Source organism: Salvelinus alpinus, chromosome 6, assembly GCF_045679555.1.
Source record: "Salvelinus alpinus chromosome 6, SLU_Salpinus.1, whole genome shotgun sequence".
Classification (NCBI taxonomy): Eukaryota; Metazoa; Chordata; class Actinopteri; order Salmoniformes; family Salmonidae; genus Salvelinus; species Salvelinus alpinus.
In genome coordinates, this window is record NC_092091.1 from 76,354,830 (window position 1) to 76,377,044 (window position 22,215).

General features: G+C 44.9%; 2 protein-coding genes across 2 annotated transcripts; one reads left to right on the forward strand and one right to left on the reverse strand.

Annotated features, from left to right (window-relative positions):
• Positions 1-2,240: 2,240 nt before the first annotated feature.
• Positions 2,241-11,220, forward strand: LOC139579392 (uncharacterized). The gene is made up of 4 exons (XM_071407975.1): positions 2,241-2,730; positions 7,206-7,348; positions 7,714-7,825; positions 8,021-11,220. Exons 1-4 carry the CDS (start codon positions 2,454-2,456, stop codon positions 10,636-10,638), a joined length of 3,150 nt encoding a protein of 1,049 aa, XP_071264076.1. The 5' UTR covers positions 2,241-2,453; the 3' UTR covers positions 10,639-11,220.
• A 522-nt stretch (positions 11,221-11,742) lies between these two features.
• LOC139579394 (uncharacterized) lies at positions 11,743-19,499 on the reverse strand. The gene is made up of 4 exons (XM_071407978.1): positions 18,832-19,499; positions 13,692-13,828; positions 13,420-13,516; positions 11,743-13,209 (listed from the first exon to the last, which is right to left on the reverse strand). The coding sequence occupies exons 1-4, from the start codon at positions 19,112-19,114 to the stop codon at positions 12,032-12,034; spliced, it is 1,695 nt and encodes a 564-aa protein (XP_071264079.1). The 5' UTR covers positions 19,115-19,499; the 3' UTR covers positions 11,743-12,031.
• Between the last annotated feature and the right edge of the window lie 2,716 nt (positions 19,500-22,215).

Here is a 22,215-nt window from a genome sequence, read left to right on the forward strand (position 1 = left end):
AGTACAACTCCTTTATACTTTGCTTGAAAATAACAATAAAAAACAACCCTACTCCACTATTTAAATCTATTTAGTCCTACCTCATGCCAACAACATGAAAGGGACATCACCACTTAACACACCCTGTAACTCTTCTGATGTCAAGTCTCGCACACCCAAATGCTTCTCTGCAGCTGCCACCACAAACTCAATTTTCTGTGACTTACGTTCCTTCCCTGCAGTACAGTTGATAACCATTACTATAAATCCAATCTTACTGAAACGTATATCACTTGTTGGTTTATTCCTCTGTACTGGTACATATCTACTAGTCACACCACTCCTCTCAGGATCCCTCCCCCTTGACCCATCTTCCTCTACTTTCTTCACTGCCTCAGCATACGACAACTTATGCACTACTCTAACCCTGGAAACCTCAACCTGCCTCTCTCGCACGGGACATTTCTGATCCCCAGCCCCATGGGCACCACTACTTTCCCCAATGCTACACATTCCTCTGTCTCATGCCCTTCTGCACCCTTCTCACACCTAGGAACCTCCCTCCTACACACTGCTGCCACATGCCCATAAGCTTGAAACCTGTAACAACGTAATGAATTCGGTACAAAAGCTCGTATATATATATATATATATATATACAAAAACTTGTATATCCTAACATCACTTTTGTCGGGCAAAGACTTAACATCACTTAACATCAAATCTCAAAAGAACAGACAATGACGCTTCTGTTTCACCACCCTGTCTGTGTCGCACCAAACAACGAGCATCTTCCCCTTCAGTTGGTCAACTTTTACATTTACTGCCACCCCAGTAATCACTCCTTTCAATAGCCCCATTTTCTTGAGAGCGAAACAATTCAAATGTCTTGCCCCCATTCGTTTAACGCCGACCTCCTTCTCCTTCTGACCAACATAAACACAAACAATTATCACAAGACCACTTCTGGTTACCCTCACCGATTCCACAGTACCCAACTCTGATTTCACCCACCCTGAAACCAGAAATGGAACAGACAAAGGGGCAAGGGTCCACTTTTCCCCACAACTTCACCCCTACTGTCACAGACTCATCTCTATCCTGACCCTCTGTGAAAGCCTCGGGGTCCGAGAACTACACCACACCTACCACCTCCGATACTACATTCACTTCCATTTCTACTCCTGTCTTCAGTTCACTCTGCTTACACTTTCTACCATTCTTCTTTAACAAACCTTCTCCCCATTTTTAACCGACCCAAGCTCACCATCTTCCTCCCTCCCTCTCAGACCTCCTCTCTCTTTTTCCCTCCCCCGTATTCCAAGTATAAGACTCCTTATGACAATACTGCACTTCTCCTGACACACACATACACATATATATATACACATACATACATATTTTTCTTGATTTCTCAAGGGACGCCATTTAAACCGGCTGTCACAATATCCGTACAATCAGAACAAACCCCTCGGGATGTAGCGCTCAACAGTGCATCCCACTTTTAATGCAGCTGCTTGGTCTTGACGGTATTCTTTATCAAACGCTACCACGACACTTTTCAATTTCAAACAAGCGCGCTCGCAAAAAAACGCCTCCACTACTCTCTCTACCCCCACCTCGTCTTTTTCCGAGTTCCCTGTTATTTTGAAAGCACTGAAGTCCCCAGTTGTTTTTTAACGAGACAATAGTCCACGCACGCTGCCAAATGAAGATGCACTTTGAAAAATTGTTGCAAGGGTAAACTTCCTGTTTATAATTTCTCTGATTAAATTGTTGTTACATTTCTTATCTAATATATCGACGCCATTAATTTCTACATTATCACCAATGAAAAGCTTGATCGATCCTTCGGTAAATTTACAGAAAAATATACACTGGAGCGGTTTATCCCGCCCTCCACTCAGTACGTTACACTATGCATTGTGCGCAGAGTTCCATTGCCTTTTTGTACACAACATCCATTGAATTATTAAAATGTTTGTCGCTGAGGCAGATTTGTTCCCCATCACTCACAGAAGAACATATTGGCCGTGTACCAGAGTATCAAAACTGCAAAGTATCATGGATACATTTCCTGACTAATCTACAAAATATAATTAGCCGTTATTTATGATGCAAGGTGATTTGTAGATCAGTCAGCCTGCAGTTACTTTGTGGCTCTCGAAAACGGCTATCGTAGCTGCTCCCTCTGAGTGCTAGTGCGCATGTGATGTTAGTCAGTATAAACCGGATACAAACGGCCAACCCGGATATGGACCGTCCATGAGTCGGCGTATGCGAACGTGGGTAGGTTGCGTAAAACAACGGTCGGCCATCTTGCACTCAGTCTCCATTTAATATCATACCTCAGTGGTCCACAGAGGAAAGAGAAACCATGATGTCACGGACATAGGCCGACAATTCTGATCAATCCTGTACATTACATTGGAAATAATAATCGAAAGTGTGGGGTGAAGCTGGTTGCCGCCAACATGTCGAAAGAATGTTTTCAAACCCAGTTCGCCTTTGTTATGGAGAGTGTATTGAAGACTGCAGTCACTGAGACAACGAAACTTTTTGAAACAACTATTGAGGAACTGCGAGCCGAAATATCTAGAATAAAAGAAGAGAACAAGGACCTCAAATCGAGGCTTCGATCCCTCGAAAATGTGAAGATATCGACGGGTGAAAGTGAACGCCAAACCGCAGAGCCTGGACCGAGTCAAAGAACATCACGTATCGGCAAACGTGACATTGGCGTTCAATGCGGTGAGTAGAAAACGGGTGTATTCATTCCGCCACACAATTTATAATGGTTTTACAACAAACGATTTTCTATTTGACAAATTCAGGTAGTTCCCGCCCCGTTTGTTTCCGAAACATTTTGCAACAGAATCCGCGGAATGAATACGCTCCTGGACTAGTTATCAAAGCTACTTTCAAATTAACAAACATCCTAATAGCCTAGATATTTGGCTGAGCATGAAGGCTCAACGCTGAGAATATTTCCCCAAACTGATTAATGTATACGTTTTAATTTGTATACACCTTTTTTGGAACGTAACCAGTAAACTCTACATCAGGCTAATAGCGTGAGAACTCAACATGTCAGGTGTATGTTACAAGCGGATATGAAGCCTAGTCAGTGTATGGAGAAGTTGGAGGCGAAACTAGCCAGACACTTCAGAGGATGTGGGCTGCTTGGCCTGGATAGTGGCGAGAAGCAACGGGCGGTACAGGGGGGAGGCGACTCCAAGTCGATAATCACGTAATAATAAGGAATTCCCCTCGACCACAAATGGGTGGAACCCAACATTCGTCCCTACTGATCACTGCTGTGTTGTTCGATGTACATGTAGCCAGGTCAAAAATCCCGACCTACAATTCACAAGGGGTGGCAGGTAGCCTAGCGGTTAAGAACGTTGGGCCAGGAACCGAAATGTCGCTGTACAGTTCACACAGGGCGGCTAAGAGCGTTGGACCAGGAACCGAAATGTCGCTGATTCGAATCCCCGACCCTGCAAAGTGTTACAAATCTACCGTTTTTATTTTCTTCTCCCCTTGACCAAGGAAGGCTGCACCTCTGATTCAGAGGGGTTGGGTTAAATGCGGAAGACACATTTCAGTTTATTTGCGCAACAGACTCCCTTTTGCTTCCCTTTCATTTTCCCAATGCACTCACATAGGGAAATAGAGTTTGCGAGAAAGGCCTGTGGCTTCAGGCTAGTCGTTGTAGGGGGACGCGGTGTCCATGTAGGCTACACATAGCTGTGTGTGTGGAAAACATTGAATCACAGGTCAGACGTTTAACTTGTTTAGTACTGTCCGTTTGGAACTCCACTCACTGCTTGCAGCTGTATAGTCCGTTTTGGTGTTGTTGATCTTGGCTAGCATTATAAAAACCAGAGCCTGTCATTTCCAATGGGAGGAAATGAATCACAGTGGGCAGAACAAGCACTGGGGAGTGCAGAGCCTTGCACCAGCTAGTGAGATCCTATAGAGTCCCACAGTGGAGGTGTCAATGATGGACTGGCCATCTGGAGCACCAGGAGTTTCCCCAGTGGGCCCACTTGACAGTTGGGGCCGATGCAACAATATAAATAACCCCAGCCCCTGCTTAAATAAAATTAACAAAGTGCTGTGTGTCTGATTGGCCCAGGCGAGTGGGCTGCTGGCCCACTGCCACTGTGATTGGGTATTACATCTGTTAGCCTCTCTCTCCCAGCCAATTACTTTTTGTCCAGTCCATTTTCTGACTTTACCTGGGCCCCACCCCTTTCCCATCTCTGTTAAGTGGTGACATTTGGATAAATAGTGCAGTGGAGCAAGATGGACAAACAGAGAAAATGTAAAGGTGGTGCTGAAAAGCGGAGAGAGAAGTGGTTGAAGTCCCTTTAGGATGATGAAGCCAAATATTTAAAAATAACAAATGATTCATTTGGCGCGGTTACCAGTCAATCATCTCATCCAGTCAATCACCCTCATCTTTTGGAAATCCAGATGAGGGTCTGTATGTTGATGTCCTTCTCACCGTGCAAGATCAGAAAAACATCACCGCTACTGCACGGGTCAAGGCACAAGGATACATTGAGGGGTTTCTGAAGTATGAAACAATACTTACAGCTCAGATATTCTTCAGAATATTTCAGGTCACCTCACCAGTCACAAAATATCATCAAACAAGTGGAATGGACATTCTGTCTGCGCATCGTATGGCAGTGTCTACAGAGGAGCAGCTGAAAGGAACGGAAAGAGATTTTGAAAAAGTCAAGGCAGCCTTGACAAGAGCTGTTCATCTTGCAAGGACCGTCAAGTGTGTTGCTACCGTATTCTTAGTCAGTACAACCTATTGACTGACGCATACCACATCCTGGGCCTCGCTTACAAGTTCTTACTTACCCTGTCAGTAACCCGGGTAGCTTGCGAGTGGAGCTTCTATACTCTGAAATTCATCAATCGAATGCTCAGGAGCACTCTATCTCAACAGCACCCGGAGGTTTTTATGCTCATGGCTACTGAGTGAGATGTTTTAATAGCCCTGGACAGTGACCTGTTGTAGATGGCACTGCTGAGAGAAGTGAGCTGCTGCAGAAATTGCTCATTTAAGGAGGTAGGAAATATGTTTATTTCAATTTTGTTCTAGGACTTGCCTACTCACCAGTCTTTTCACCAACAAATGTCTTTGTGTATTATTTATTTTAATGGTCAGATGGTTCCAGAGATTCTTGCCACCTTGCTGCCAGTGCCATTGTGCCAATATGTGCTCCTTCCAGCCAGCCGCCTCCTAAGAGCCACACGTTCCCCTTGTTCTATTTTACATATATTTTACTAAAGATCTTGTTTACATAAAGTTTTGTTTCGGTGGTGGTGTATTGCTGGAGGGGTTTTGGTGGGCTGGTCTGAGTCAAAGTCCAGGGCCATTTTTTTCATTCCCAGTCCATCCCTGGGAGGTGTCATCATACCCATAAAACCTACCGCACAAATAGAGAAATGTTTTCAGATTTAATAAAAACTTAAAATAAGGCCTGTGTTTTGTCAGTCCTCGCTTGCTATTATGACAATCGAATTCATCAATACAAATAATGTTTTGAAATTTACTTTTGCTTTCAACAGCATTTCAAACAAAACAAAATAACTATTAACTATAGCCATTGAATTCTACTATGTCAATATACCATGCATTAGAGGGAAATATACACGCTCTATAACGCCCTTCAAGCCAATCATAAAAGAGTATTCAATAATGCCATGGAGAAATAAGAATTTGTCAGGCAGACAGTGGAACACCTTTTTTTGGTAGAAAAAATACACTTAAGCTTAATTTCTATTTATCTGCTTCTAACTTCTGAAATGTGATAGGCCCATGTTTTCATGAGCTGAAATAAAAGATCCCAGAAATGTTCCAATATGCACAAAAAGTGTATTCTTCTCTAATTTTGTGTACAAACTGGTTTACATCGCTGTTAGTGAGCATTTCTCATTTGCCAAGATAATCCATCCACCTGACAGGTGTGGCATATCAAGAAACTGGGGACAATAAAGGCCACTCTAAAATGTGCAGTTTTGTCACAATGCCACAGATGTCTCAGGTTTTGAGGGAGCGTGCAATTGGCATGCAGACTGCAGGAATATTCACCAGAGCTGTTGCCAGAGAATTGAATGTTCATTTCGCTACCATAAGCTGCCTCCAACATTGTTTTAGAAAATTTGGCAGTACGTCCAACCGAAGACCACGTGTAACCATGCCAGCCCAGGACCTCCACATCTAGCTTCTTCACTTGTGGGATTGTCTGAGACCAGCTACCCGGATAGCTGATGAAACCGAGGAGTATTTCTGTCTGTAATAAAGCCCTTTGTGGGGGAAAACTAATTCTTATTTGCTGGGCCTGGCTCCCCAGTGGGTGAGCCTACACCCTACCAGGCCCACCCATGGCTGCAACCCTGTCAAGTCATGTGAAATCCATAGATAAGGGCCCAATGAATTTATTTCAACTGACTGATTTCCTTATAAACTGTAACTCACCTAAATCGTTGAAATTGTTGCATGTTGCGTTTATATTTTTGTTCAGTGTATGTATAGATATTCATATACAAAATCACTTTAAATGAAATTAGTCCTTGACCTAGTCACCTCAAACCAACTTTGGATTGTTCAGAGGGTAGGGACAAACAAAAAATAAATATATATTTTACCTTCATTTCGGTGTCACTTTTTTTTGGGACTTCTAGTTTCAATGGCTCCTTGAAAACACCCACAGATGAATATGAGAAAAATTCAAGTCAAAACATCCTTTAAGTTTCTCATTCTCATCAATATATATTTATAAACTACTGGACAGATGTGCATGCCACTTTCACGTGACAGCGATAGTAGCAGTAGTATTGAAAGTAGTAGCAGTAGTGTTGATAGTAGTAGCAGTAGTGTTGATAGTAGTAGCAGTAGTGTTGATAGTAGTAGCAGTAGTGTTGATAGTAGTAGCAGTAGTATTGATAGTAGTAGCAGTAGTATTGATAGCAGTAGTGTTGATAGTAGTAGCAGTAGACACATTAGACTTATGATTATGGGCTTGGATTTCTAGCTAACAGTTGTAGGATTTCTTTCAAAGGTCTATAGACTACAATATTACACAGAAGAAAATGTGGTTTTGAGAGGTGTGGTCGATAGGTACGGTGTGTTGCAACACATACTGTTCTGTCAGGCTTATGTCCTAACCACTCTCTCTCCCCCGATCTGTTATTTCCAGTTCTGACAGCGCATGCTTTGCCTCGGGCTGGGGAGCGGCACCTGCGGGAGGCGGACCAGGGAATGGAGCTGCACCGGGGGGCCTACGATGAGGAGGGCAACCCACAGACTGCCTTAGTGCTGATCAAACAGGAGGTGGACTGGGTAAGACAGTCCCCACCTAGCCTGAGTCCCCGATCTGTTTGGGTCAGCGCTATCAAGGATCGTTGGGACGCCCCTTTCTAAGGGGTTTAGGTAGGGGTTTAGATTTCAACTTCAACGGAGTAGGGAAGTCCTAAAGATCCCGGAGAGCACGGACCGATCTGTTTTCTGTCTTGCCAATACATCCACCTCTCTACTCAACCTATTTTTGTTGACCCCAGAGAAAAGGAAACACCTGTACACTGCACTTGCTGGAATCTTCTTATTTTTATTTAAACTTACGTACATCGGCCTAACAGCCTTTGTCAGAGTTTTTGTTGACACTAATATAGCCTGTTGTTGTTGCCATTGTCCCCCCCCTTCCCCAGGAGGCAGACTATTCTGATGACTACTCCCCCGGGTACATACTGCTGAAGAAGGAGGGGGGAGATCCCCCGACTCTGGTCCGCAGACAACCTCTCAGAGAGTTACCAGGCAGAGGTAGGAACTAGGGAGAACTGCTTCTGAATCACACATCTTATTACAATGTATTAAAGAGTATTGGGATGAGAACCAGGCTCTAATAATATCTATAATAATCTATCCACTGTTATTCTGTCTTTTGTTCTTTCTTTCTCTCCCTTTCAACTTTCCCCTCTACCTTTCTCCATCCTGTCAATCTCACTCCCTCTGTAGCCCTGGGCCCACCTGGAGCCGTCAGGGCCCTGGTCAACCGTTACACCCAGGAAAGGCCTCCCACCACCCAGTCTACGTCAGCAGAGGCCCCCCTCCAGGGAGATCCAGACACCCAGGAGGTCCCCCAGGCTCTCAGTCCATCCCAGCCCAGGACCAGAGAGGTTACCAGTGGCAGTGCAGGCCAGGCCCCTGGAGCAGAACAGCAATCACTGGTAATACCAGCAGCAGAGCCTCCATCAACATTACACCAGACAGCATCTCCTCAATCAGCAGCCACTATCCAGTCTACATCAACTGTCCTGTCTACTGTAATGCCCCAGTATATGGTAACTAGTCTGTCAAAAGAAACTGTCCAAACGACCACAGCGGTCCAGTCGACCGTAACAGTGAAGTCGACAGCAGCATTGTCAGAGCGCCCGCCACCTGTCCTCTCCGGGTTACCCAGAACCCCTCTTCAGGATACACAGCCCAGCTCCGTAGCCCCCCGTCCTCCTCGATCATCACCATCACAGTCTCACACAGACGTTCTACCTGTAGCTCGTCCAATAGCAGTGCCCTCAATACAACCAGCTAGGCCTACAGCTGTACCTGATGGACCACCGGCCGCACCACCAACACAACCGCAACCGCCTACAGTTTTGGAGAAGACGGGTGTTGCCACGGAAACATCGCTAACACCACCGGTCCAGTCCGCTCCGTCTCCGACTGTGTTGACAGAACCTGCCGGCCCCCCTGAGAAGCAGGCGTCGTTGGTCACTGAGCATGTGCAACGCTCCTCCACTGTGCCACGACCGAAGTCACCTGCTGTCCCAGAGAGGATGTCTGATGAAGCCCCTGTACAGCTGTCAGCCCCTGCTGTAACTACACCCTCACCCTCTGGCCCCTTTCAAATGTCTAAGACACAGTTTTTAGCTCAGTTGTCAGTAGTACCCCGAGTATGTGCTCCACCGAGGCTGGAGAAAGACAAGGAGGCGGAAAAAGAGGGGCAGGAAGATGAGGGCGAGAGGCTTTCCCCCCTCCCTGCCACATCTACGGAAGCTGTGATGACAAGGACTGTCGCTACGGAGACGACCCCCGCCAGCGAGAATAAGGAGGAGATTGTTGTCCAGGTAGGCGGCAAGCAAAAGTCAAGTCGACGTGAAGCGCTCCTCTCCGGTCTCCGCCTCCGCTTAAGGCCCCGCCCCCAGGACAGTACCCCATCTCCAGTGGTTGCTAAGAAACCCAGAGGAGAGAGAACCGCCCCTATAGACCATGACTACTCAAAGGTGATGCAGAATGGAGAAGAAAAGTCCAGGGAATCACACGTTGACCAGGATGTAGTAGAGGACACCGCTGAAGGTAGGACGGCTGACGACAAGTCTAGTGGACAAGGAAGTAGTAACCAAGTCATGATTGAGGAAGAGGGAGGAGCTAACACTGATGTGACGTCTCCGACCAGACAGTCACCTATTGTTGGAGGTGTGTCCAAATCCAAGAAGAGAAGCATGACCTGGGTGCAGGCTCAGAGACTATTGGCCCTAGCCCAGGCTAAGAGGAGTAGGTCAAAGGTCACCAAGGCCTCACAGAGAGGTCTGAGGTCAGAGCTAAGAGGCTTGGTCACACAGACACAGTTTCTGCCTTCTAACCCACAGCGCCGCCGGTCATACAGACCCGGCCCTCAAGCTGCCTCCAGTCCACGCCGCACCAGCCCTCGCCAGGTTACAGGGGACAACACAAGCCCTCCTCCTGCCACCCCTCCTCACCCACAGCCTCACCCCTTCAAGGTCACTTCCACCACCCCTCGTCGCGGAAGACCTCGTTCTGCGGCCGTGGAGGCTTTACATTTGAAACGGTCTCCCTCCACCCCTCAACCTATCCCCTTCATTGTCACTGTCAGCCCTCGCTCCAAATTCAAAAAGTCCCCCCAGTGCCCACTGACTTTCCAGCAGGCGCGCCGATACCGCCAATCACAACCGATGTGGTCGCCACCGGGACCGCTCCAACAGTCTCCCCAGGTTCCACGGGTTCCACGGAAACGCCTCGCCAAGAACCAGTGTGCAGACTGCGGTCGTGTCCTGAGCAGCGCCGCTGCTTTAGAGAGTCACGCCTCCCTCCACTCAGGGAAGCGCCCGTTCGCCTGCTCTGCCTGCGGCAAGGACTTCCCCGACCTCAAGGGCCTCAACCGCCACGCCCGCGTCCATGGCGACCAGCGGGGCCACCAGTGTCCGCAGTGCAGCAAGACTTTCGTCTACCGCTTCGGCCTGACTAAGCATGAGCAGGTGGTCCACTGTGGCGTGCGTCCGTTCGTCTGCCCGATCTGTGACAAACGCTTAATTACACAGCGTGACCTGGAGGCTCATATCCGCGTTCACACCGGAGAGAAACCATTTGCCTGCTCCCTCTGTGTGAAGCGGTTCAAGAGGCGTGTGGAGCTGAATGTTCACCTGATGTGGCATAACGGGGAGAAGAGACACTGGTGCTCGTACTGCGGGAAGGGATTTCTGGATTACAATAATCTGAAGAACCACAAACTGGTCCACACTGGGGAGAAGCCCTACACTTGCTCCGAGTGTGGCAAGCGCTTCAAACAGACTGGTCATCTGAAGAAACACCTGAAGACTGTACACAAAGACCGATAGAGGGCAGGGGACAAATATTCAGTGACATCCTATTCCCTATATAGTGCACCTCTTTTGACCAGAAACAGTGGCAGTCCCTTGTAAAGTAGTGCACTAGATAGGGTGTCATAGGAGCTATTGAGGGGGATTAGTTCTTTCTCCATTTGCTGTGAATTCAAAACCCAGCCATGTTAGTTTTAATGAAGCAGGGATCCCCATCTATTCTGACAGTGATCGGGAAAGACTTGTTCTCTTATGTATTGATTAATTATAAGTATCAAAGCTTTTGTTTTATAAACATTTGGGCCCGCTTTTGTTGTTTAGAAGAATCTTGCTACGAGAGAATGAAGTAGCAAAGTGTAAATTTTTTTTTTATTTTAGTTGAGACGGAGTTGGTTATTTGTATTTAAAACATGAATTCTGGTTATTTGCTATTCATTAGAAAAGTTTGAAGCCTAAAAAACAAGTTTAAATGTAGGTGTAGTGTGTTCAGGTCATGGTGTTTATGTTCTGCGGTTTTGAACTACAATGAACAGAAATATAAACGCAACATGGAAAATGTTGGTTTCATGAGCTGAAATAAAACAACCCACAAAAAGCCTATTTCTCTCAAATTGTGCACTAATTTGTTTCCATCCATGTTAGTGAGCATTTCTCCTTTGCCAAGATAATCCATCCAACTGACAGGTGTGGCATATCAAGAAGCATGATTATTACACAAATGCACCTTGTGGCCACTCTAAAATGTTTTGTCAAACAGTGTCCCATGGTGGGGTTACGGTATGGGCAGGTATAAGCTACGGACACAATTGCATTTTCAATGCACAGAAAGACCATGACGAGATCCCGACGCCCATTTTTTAAATCTGTGACGAACACATGCATATGTCTTCCCAGCTGTGAAATCCATAGATTAGGGCCCAATGAATTAACTCAATAAAACTGTTACTTCATCATTTTGTTCAGTATCGTTGCATTAATGTGTTTTTATATAAAAATCTGGGCTGGACTTATAACCCTCCAGGTCGTAATTACAAGTGGGAAACTGACAAAATATTGTTCCCTTTGTTGTGACATTTTTACTACTATCCTTTAACCCTTTCAACCAGAATCTATCAGTTAGGATAAGTTTGACCATATTGTCAATGGTAAGCAAGCTTTTTATTGGTCTGACATCAAAAGCAATTGAACACAATCACGGCAGACTTACACCATCCCATAAGCACATGAATGCACTATATTCAAATGTTTGTTAGGTTGACATGGTCATTATGACAGACAATTCATAGTCTATAATTTAAGGCATACATTCTTATTTAACACGGTTTGATTATCAATGTCCTTATTAAAAAACAATTGATTACCCCAAAAATTGTTCTCAATGTCAAATTAAAACTGAACAAAAAAACGTTTTCTAGACCACCACTCGGCTCAGGAGATCCGGCCTGTGTTTGTGCTGGTGTGACTTCAGATGGTTCAGTTGTTTGAAGCGGAGTCCACACACAGAGCAGCAGTACGGTCTCTCCCCAGTGTGGGTGCGCTTGTGCACTTTCAAAATGTCTGCCCGTGTGAAGCTCTTGTCACACATGGTGCAGCGGTGGGGTTTCTCCTGTGTGTGAATGCGCCGGTGCAGCTTGAGATTCCAGAGCCGACTGAACTTGTTCCCGCAGAGGGAGCAGCAGTAGGGCTTGTCTGTCGTCTGGCTGCATGTGTGCCTCTTCAGGTCGGAGGAGGTGGTGAAGCCCTTGCCACACTGGCTGCAGAGGTGGCGTCCCTCGGCTTGGTGGACCTTGAGGTTGCAGGCCTGGGTGAAGGTCTTACCGCACTGGGTGCGGGAGTACAGAGTCCCAGACCCTGAATTCGACCATCTCCCAGTTTTGTGTTTCTGCTTGTGGGCCTTGAGGGAACCAGAGTCTGGGAAGGTCATTGTACATTGATTGCAGGCATGACGCCTCCCCCCTCCTGTTACCTGCTCTTGTGAATGATCTCTGAGGTTTAAAGAGCGTCCAAAGTCGTCAGCAGCACCATACAGGCTCTCTGTGTTGTTGTGGGCTGAGCTTCCAGAGTGAATGGAGGTTAGCACCCTGTGGCCGGCTCTACTACCCAAGTCCGGAACACCGTGTTCAGGGTACCCCTCCTCGTTGATCAACAGGCAGTTCAGGTCTCCCACCTCCGGGTGGGGGGGTGGTGTTGGCGACCCCACCTGCTCCCTCCGGCTCCGATGGGGAACAGGCATGTGGGAGCGATGGTGATGGTCTCCCCCCTCAGACCCCCCCAGGTTCACCTGGTAGTGACCCGCAGCTCCGTAGCTCAACCCTCCCAGACGAGACGGAGAACCAGGAAGCCTATCCAGCCCTTCCATGTCTACAAGATGGCCGCCACCACCACTACCACCGTAACCAGACTTCTCAAAGCCGACCTCCAGTTCCTCCATGCTGTAGCGGGAGCGGTAGAGAGGTTGGCTGGGGTCCCCTGAGTCTCCCTCGGGACCCGATGGTTCAGGATCCTGGTCTAGACCAGACCCCCAGTCATCCTGGCACTGCTGCAGCTCCTGCTCACTGAAACTCCCCGAGACGTCTGAACCGTTGGCCCCTGAAGAACACAGGAGACATTAGGTATTAGAAGCATTAGCATTAGAGGCATTGGCAATAGTAGAAACTGTGGTAGAATAACTAATGCTAAATTTGAACTTAGTTTCAAGTTGATTTATTATAATACCAATGACAACATATTAGAAGCTACTCCTTTTCATTCTCATCATAAAGATGGCCTGTTGTGTTTGTTGTAAACTCCTGAACTCACCGTCCAGGCAGACGCCCCATCTCTCCTGTAGTTCAGTGTTGTGGAGAGCTTCCTCTTTCAGCAGACTGTCCAGCTTCTGACCTCCGACGTCTGCGGGCTGCAAAAGGAAATTAATAAGTTGATTCTAACTAAACAATGGATAAACTGGCAGTGAATGAATAAAGCTGGCATGATGGTCCCCTATTCCTCCTGAAAGACAAGTTCTAATCTGTTCTGCACAGTACATTTTTATCTGAAGGTTCTGTAACACAGGTGTTTAGTCCCCTACCTACCTCAGAGGTTCTCCTAGGGCTGGTGGCATCGGCCTCCTCCAGGTCATTTAAGGCTGTTTCCCCGGCCACGCCCCCACAGCTGCTCCACTCCTCCCCTAGTGCCTTCTCCTGCTTCAGGCCACGCCCCCTTTCCGCACCTGGCCACAGGTAAACAAAGAGTAACATTTATCTCAACTAAAAGGAAAGCTGAATTGTGAATAATGGAGTCTACTCGCATCAGTGCAGAGGAAGGAAATAAAGCATCTTACCACTAACTCAACTGTCTGGTCAGTGATCACCAAAGTATGGAAGGTACACATTACAGCAGCCAAACTTCAGAGTGATTCCTCCATATATACAGTGCATTCGGAAAGTAATCAGACCACTTGACTTTTTCCACAATTTGTTATACTACAGCCTTATTTTAAAATGGATTGAATAGTTTTTTCCCCCTCATCAATCTATACACAGTATCACACAATGACAAAGAAAAACAAGGTTTTTAGAAAAGTTTGCAAATGTATTAAAAATAAGCTGATATTCCATTTACATAAGTATTCCGGCCCTTTACTCGGTACTTTGTTGAAGCAGCGATTACAGCCTTAAGTCTTCTTGGGTATGACGCTACAAGCTTGGTACACCTGTATTTGGGGAGTTTCCCCCATTCTTCTCTGCAGATCCTCTCAAGCTCTGTCAGGTGTGATGGGGAGAGTCGCAGCACAGCTATTTTCAGGTCTCTCCAGAGATGTTCGTTCGGGTTCAAGTCCGGGCTCTGGCTGGGCCACTCAACGACATTCAGAGACTTGTCCCGAAGCAACTCCTGCATTGTCTTGGCTGTGTGCTTAGGGTTGTTGTTCTGTTGGAAGGTGAACCTTCGCCCCCAGTCTGAGGTCCTGAGCATGTTTTCATCAAGGATCTCTCTACTTGTCGCAGAGACGGTTGTCCTTCTGGAAGGTTCTCCCATCTCCAGAGAGGAACTGTCAGAGTGACCATCGGGTTCTTGGTCACTTCCCTGACCAAGACCCTTCTCCCACGATTGCTCAGTTTGGCCAGGCGGCCAGCTCTAGGAAGAGTCTTGGTGGTTCCAAACTTCTTCCATTTAAGATGGAGGCCACTGTGTTCTTGGGGACCTTCAATGCAGCAGAAATGTTTTGGTACCCTTCCCCAGATCTGTGCCTCGACACTATCCTGTCTCGGAGCTCTATGAACAATTCTTTCAACCTCATGGCTAGTTTTTGCTATGACATGCACTGTCAACTGTGAGACCTTATATAGACAGCTGTGTGTCTTTCCAAATCATGTCCAATCAATTGAATTTACCACAGGTGAACTCCAATCAAGTTGTAGAAACATCTCAAGGATGATCAATGGAAACAGGATGCACCTGAGCTCAAATTCGAACCTCACAGCAAAGGGTCAGAATACTTATGTAAATAAGGTATTCCTGTTTATGTTTAATACATTTGCAAACATTTCTAGAAACTTGTTTTTGTCATTATGGGATATTGTGTGTAGATTGTTGAGGAAAAAATGTATTTAATCAATTTTAGAATAAGGCTGTAACAGCAAAATGTGGAAAAAGTCAAGGGGTCTGAATGCTTCCCGAATGCACTGTACAGTTGTGGCAAAAAGTTTTGAGAATGACACATATTAATTTCCACAAAGTTTGCTGCTTCAGTGTCTTTAGATATTTTTGTCAGATGTTACTATGGAATACTGAAGTATAATTACAAGCATTTCATAAGTGTCAACGGCTTTTATTGAGAATTACATGAAGTTGATGCAAAGAGTCAATATTTGCAGTGTTGACCCTTCTTTTTCAAGACCTCTGCAATCCGCCCTGGCATGCTGTCAATTAACTTCTGGGCCACATCCTGACTGATGGCAGCCCATTCTTGCATAATCAATGCTTGGAGTTTGTCAGAATTTGTGGGTTTTTGTTTGTCCACCCGCCTCTTGAGGATTGACCACAAGTTCTCAATGGGATTAAGGTCTGGGGAGTTTCCTGGCCATGGACCCAAAATATCTATGTTTTGTTCCCAGAGCCACTTAGTTATCACTTTTGCTTTATGGTAAGGTGCTCCATCATGCTGGAAAAGGCATTGTTCGTCACCAAACTGTTCCTGGATGTTTGGGAGAAGTAGCTCTCCGACGATGTGTTGGTACCATTCTTTATTCATGGCTGTGTTCTTAGGTAAAATTGTGAGTGAGCCCACTCCCTTGGCTGAGAAGCAACCCCACACATGAATGGTCTCAGGATGCTTTACTGTTGGCATGACACAGGACTGATGGTAGCGCTCACCTTGTCTTCTCCGGACAAGCTTTTATTCGGATGCCCCAAACAATCGGAAAGGGGATTCAGAGAAAATGACTTTACCCCAGTCGTCAGCAGTCCAATCCCTGTACCTTTTGCAGAATATCAGTCTGTCCATTATGTTTTTCATGGAGAGAAGTGGCTTCTTTGCTGCCCTTCTTGACACCAGGCCATCCTCCAAAAGTCTTCGCCTCACTGTGTGTGCAGATGCACTCACACCTGCCTGCTGCCATTCCTGAGCAAGCTCTGTACTGGTGGTGCCCCGATCCCGCAGCTGAATCAACTTTAGGAGACGGTCCTGTCGCTTGCTGGACTTTCTTGGGCGCCCTGAAGCCTTCTTCACAACAATTGAACCGCTCTTCTTGAAGTTCTTGATGATCCGATAAATGGTTGATTTAGGTGCAATCTTACTGGCAGCAATAGGCCTGCGAAGCCCTGTTTGTGCAAAGCAATGATAACGGTACGTGTTTCCTTGCAGGTAACCATGGTTGACAGAGGAAGAGCAATGATTCCAAGCACCACCCTGCTTTTGAAGCGTCCAGTCTGTTCTTTGAAGTCAATCAGCATGACAGAGTGATCTCCAGCCTTGTCCTCGTCAACACTCACACCTGTGTTAACGAGAGAATCACTGGCATGATGTCAGCTGGTTCTTTTGTGGCAGGGCTGAAATGCAGTGGAAATGTTTTCTGGGGATTCAGTTCATTTGCATGGCAAAGAGGGACTTTGCAATTAATTTCAATTCATCTGATCACTCTTCATAGCATTCTGGAGTATATGCAAATTGCCATCATACAAACGGAGGCAGCAGACTTTGTGAAAATTAATATTTGTGTCATTCTCAAAACTTCTGGCCACGACTGTATAGTTAGATAGATAGGTAGGAAGGAGTACCAGTCAAAAGTTTGGACACATACTCAATCAAGAGTTTTTCTTTATTTGTACTATTTTCTACATTGTAGAATAATAGTGAAGACATCAAAAATATCAAATAACACATATGGAATCATGTAGTAACCAAAAAAGTAGCCACCCTTTGCCTTTGACAGATTTACACACTCTTGGCATTCTCTCGGCTTCTGAGGTAGTCACCCGGAATGCATTTCAATTAACAGGTGTGCTTTGTTAAAAGTTAATTTGTGGAATTTCTTTCCTTCTTAATGCGTTTGAGCCAATCAGTTGCGTTGTGACAAGGTAGAGGGGTATACAGAAGATAGCCCTATTTACTTTAAGACATGAAGGTCAGTGAATCTGGAGAATTTCAAGAACTTTGAAAGTTTCTTCAAGTGCAGTCGCAAAAACCATCAAGTGCTATGATGAAACTGGCTCTCATGAGGAGCGCCACTTGAAAGGAAGACCCAGATGTACCTCTGCTGCAGAGGATGAGTTCATTAGAGTTACCAGCCTCAGAAATTGCTGCCCAAATAAATACTTCACAGAGTTCAAGTAACAGACATCTCAACATCAACTGTTCAGAGGAGACTGCGTGAATTAGGCCTTCATGGTCAAATTGCTGCAAAGAAACCACTACTAAAGGACACCAATAAGAAGACTTGCTTGGGCCAAGAAACAGGAGCAACTCACATTAGACCGGTGGAAATCTGTCCTTTGGTCTGATGAGTCCAAGTTTGAGAGTTTTGGTTCCAACTGCCGTGTCTATGTGAGACGCAGAGTAGGTGAACGGATGATCTCTGCATGTGTGGTTCCCACCATGAAGCATGGAGGAGGAGGTGTGATGGTGCTTTGCTGGTGACACTGTCTGTGATTCATTTAGAATTCAAGGCACACTTAACCAGCATGGCTACCACAGTATTCTGCAGCGATATGCCATCCCATCTGGTTTGCGCTTTGTGGGACTATCATTTGTTTTTCAACAGGACAAACACCCAACACACCTCCAGGCTGTGTAAGTGTAACAATTTTGCTTCCGTCCCTCTCCTCACCCCTACCTGGGCTCGAACCAGGCACCCTCTGCACACATCAACAACAGTCACCCACGGAGCACCGTTACCCATTGCTCCACAAAAGCCGCAGCCCTTGCAGAGCAAAGGGAACAACTACTTCAAGGTCTCAGAGCGAGTGATGTCACTGATTGAAACGCTATTAGCGCGCACCCCGCTAACTAGCTAGTCATTTCACACCGGTTACATAAGGGCTATTTGACCTAGAAGGAGAGTGATTGAGTGCTGCATCAGATGACCTGGCCTCCACAATCAAATCAAAGTTTATTTTTGTCACGTGCGCCGAATACAACAGGTGTAGACCTTACAGTGAAATGCTTACTTACAGGCTCTAACCAATAGTGCAAAAAAGGTGTTAGGTGAACAATAGGTAAGTAAAGAAATAAAATAGTAAAAAGACTGGCTATATACAGTAGCGAGGCTATATACAGTAGCAAGGCTATAAAAGTAGCGAGGCTACATACAGACACCGGTTAGTCAGGCTGATCACCCGACCACAACCCAATTGAAATGGTTTTGAATGAGTTGGACCACAGAGTGAAGGAAAAGCAGCCAAAAAGTGCTCAGCATGTGGGAACTCCTTCAAGACTGTTGAAAAAGCATTCCAGGTGAAGCTGGTTGAGATAAGGCTATGAGTGTGCAAAGCTGCCATCAAGGCAAAGGGTGGCTACTTTGAAGAACCTAAAATCTAAAATATGTAGAATTATTTAACACTTTTTTGCTTACTACATGATTCCATATGTGTTATAGTAAAAATAACGAAAAACCCTTGAATGAGTAGGTGTGTCCAAACTTTTTTGACTGGTACTGTGTGTGTGTGTATGTATGTATGTGTGTATATATATATATATATATATATAGAGAGAGAGAGAGATGTCTCTCTCTATACCTGTCTGTGAGGCTCCAGAGCTTTTATCCTTGGCTTCGTCGTTAGCTCTTCCACAGTCCGCACACTTCCCGATACGGCCTCCCTCTCTGTCCCTCTCCCTGCGTCTGTTCTCTGACCACTGCAGCCTCTTCTTCAGCGACTCAACCTGCTCCCGGTTCCGGGACACTTCCTTCATGAAGCTATCGTCCACCAGCCTGGTGATCTCGTACATAGCAGCCTTGAATACCGTCTCCATGACTCCGGAGAGCTGAGACTGGAAGGTTACGATGGCTTCAGACATCATGGCAAACTGTCTGTGTAACTAAATACAGTTAAGAATTCGTAACGTTTAGCTACTTTTGTACAGGCGAATCAGCCCTGCAATCGAGTCTAACAAAATGATAGGAAGCTAACGTTAGCAGCAAATATACTGGAAACAACCCCTTCTATCTGTGTTAGCAGGCTAGCAAATCTAGCTACTCTTGGAAGTTGTTGTCTGACTCAGTGACTGTCCTAGTAATACATGTTTTTCATCATTTCGAGAGATAAGATGCAGCAGTTACTGTATATGAGGCTATTCTAATAAATATAAATAACAGAGATAATGAGAGATGGCAGTTAGCTTGCTAGCTAGTTAGAGCCAACACAAAAAGCATACACAAAAAAAATGAATTTCCGGAAACAAACCTACGGATCGAGTAGTAGGACAATCTACATTGGAACGATGAGAGAAAATACGACCTTTCTTTGAACAAAACATCTGTACGTTTACTGTAAATAAGATTCGAAATATAATTCGGCTATTATTATACAATTTGAATACTGATCAGTACCGTAGTAGGCCATTTATTGTGTAAATGATTTACAGGAAATCTACACCGAAGCGATATATCCTGCCCCCCACTCAGCCCTATGCGGGCCTTGGTCAAAAGTAGTGGAGTGGACTAGGAATAGGGTGTCCAAAGCTAGGTTTCTATCCAATTGGCGACATAACTGTTAGGTTATATCAATGATCCTGTTAGAGATGTTGTGCAGAATCCACTGCGCTGTTTTAGATGCAACGTTTAGGGTCATGTTGCAGCAGTGCCCTTACGAAAAAAGATTGCAGTCAGAGTGCAGTATAACTGCAGTATGCAGCAAATACTGCGTCCAAAATAACAGTTTTTTAAATGTCAGAATTGCCTTGTAATTTAAGCTTTCAGCTGAATCCATTAATTAAATACACGTATATTTATAATTCCATTCTCAGTCCTTTCTTTATTGTCTATTACTGTAACTCAACCATAGTCTTGTGTATATTTTTATTATCTTTATGGAGTCAGATAAACATTTTAATACGCTAATTGCTTAGTCTCATGTGATGTATATATAATATACTGTATATCAACTATTACTGCCCACTATACTGCTCCCAATCTCTTAGCTGTGAATTTAAAACCCAGCCGTGTTAGTTTGAATTAAACAGGGATCCCCATCTAGTCTCACAGGGATTGGGAAGGACTTGTACTTTTATGTTTTTATGTATTGATTGATTACACGTATCAAAGCCTTTGTTGATTAACATTTACAGTCGCTTTTGTTGTTTGGAAGAGTCATGCCATGACAGAAAGATGTAGTAAAAGTGTAGAAAATAAAAAGTTGATTTTGAATTAGCAGTTGATTAATTGTTTAAAAAAACAGAAATTCTGGTTACTTGTCATTTGTTATTCATTAGGTAAGTTAGATGCCTAAAATCAAGTTTAAATGTAGGTGTACTGACTTCACGTCTCACGTCATGGTTTTTATGTTCTGTAGGTTTGAACTAGTTACTTGAAAGACTGGGAAGTTTCACTTGAATGACCCTCTAAGTCATAATTAAGAGTGGGGGGAAAAATTGTTGTTACCCGAGTTGCACGTTTCACCACTGACCCTTCACCTTTTCAACCAAAAGATGAGAACAAATAAATGTTTGACATCTACAAAATGTATCAATTTGGATAATGTATACTGAACAAAAATATAAACGCAACATGCAACAATTTCAAAGATGTTACAGAGTTACATTTCATATGAGGAAATCAGTCAATTGAAATACATTAATTTGGCCCTAATCTATGGATTTCACATTATTTGGAATACAGCTATGCATCTGTTGGGTCAGATACCTTAAAAAAAAGGTGCCTCACAATGGGCCTCAGGATCTCGTCACGGTATTTTTTTGCATTCAAATTGCCATCGATAAAATGCAATAATTGTGTTCGTTGCCCGTAGCTTATGCCTCCCCATACCATAACCCCACCGCCTCTATTGGGCACTCTGTTGACATCAGCAAACTGCTAGCCCACACAACGCCATACACATGGTCTTCGGTTGTGAGGTCGGTTGGATATACAGCTAAATTCTCTAAAACGATGTTAGATGTGGCTTATGGTAGAAGAATGAACATTCAATTCTCAGGCAACAGCTCTGGTGGACATTTCTGCAGTCAGCATGCCAATTGCACGCTCCCTCAAAACTTGAGACATCTGTGGCATTGTGTTGTGAGACAAAACAGCACATTTTAGAGTGGCCTTTTATTGTCCCCAGCTCAAGGTCACCTGTGTAATGATCATGCTGTTAAATCAGCTTCTTCATATGCCACACCTGTCAGGTGGATGGATTATCTTGGCAAAAGGAGAAGCGCTCACTAACAAGGATGTAAACAAATGTTAAAGTAAGCTTTTTGTGCATATGGAACATTTCTGGGATCTTTTATTTCAGCTCATGAAACATGAGACCAACACTTTACATGTTGCATTCATATTTTTGTTCAGTGTACTGTAGGTAGTTTGACCATATTGTCAATGTTAAGCAAGCTAGCTTATAACATGCTTTACCAAGAAAGCATAATGTGAAAATGAAATGAAACATTGCCCCTAAAATAAATGAAAATAATGTGTTGCTGTATGTACTTAGTCTTGTCCATGTTAACACACTGTGTTGGGAATATAATTGCCTATTATGCAGTCGGCCTTTAAGGTTGCAGATATGGGTGTGGTGGGGAGGCGTGTCCACCCCACAGGTGCCATCTTGAATTGACTGCAAGCCCATTGTGAGAGAGAGCTAGCATTGTTTGCTGTGTGCTAAGAGGGATTTGTAGGCCTCTTTCCTATCACAGTCCACTGTTTTGATGAAAATTAGAGGCCTGGATGACACCAGTGTCGTGATAAGGAAACAAAACACTCAAGTGGAGTTCTTTAGCAAAACAGTCCTAAACAAACATCACTATGTTGTCATCCAGAGTCCCATATATTTATTTTCCAAGCTATAGCACACAGTATTTTACATACAGCAGGTTTTTAAAGGACTAAAAGGTAAAGTCTGCTCCATGTTTTCATCTTTGTCATCTAAAAAATATCTCGATACTGGTGTTGTCCTGGCGCTAGT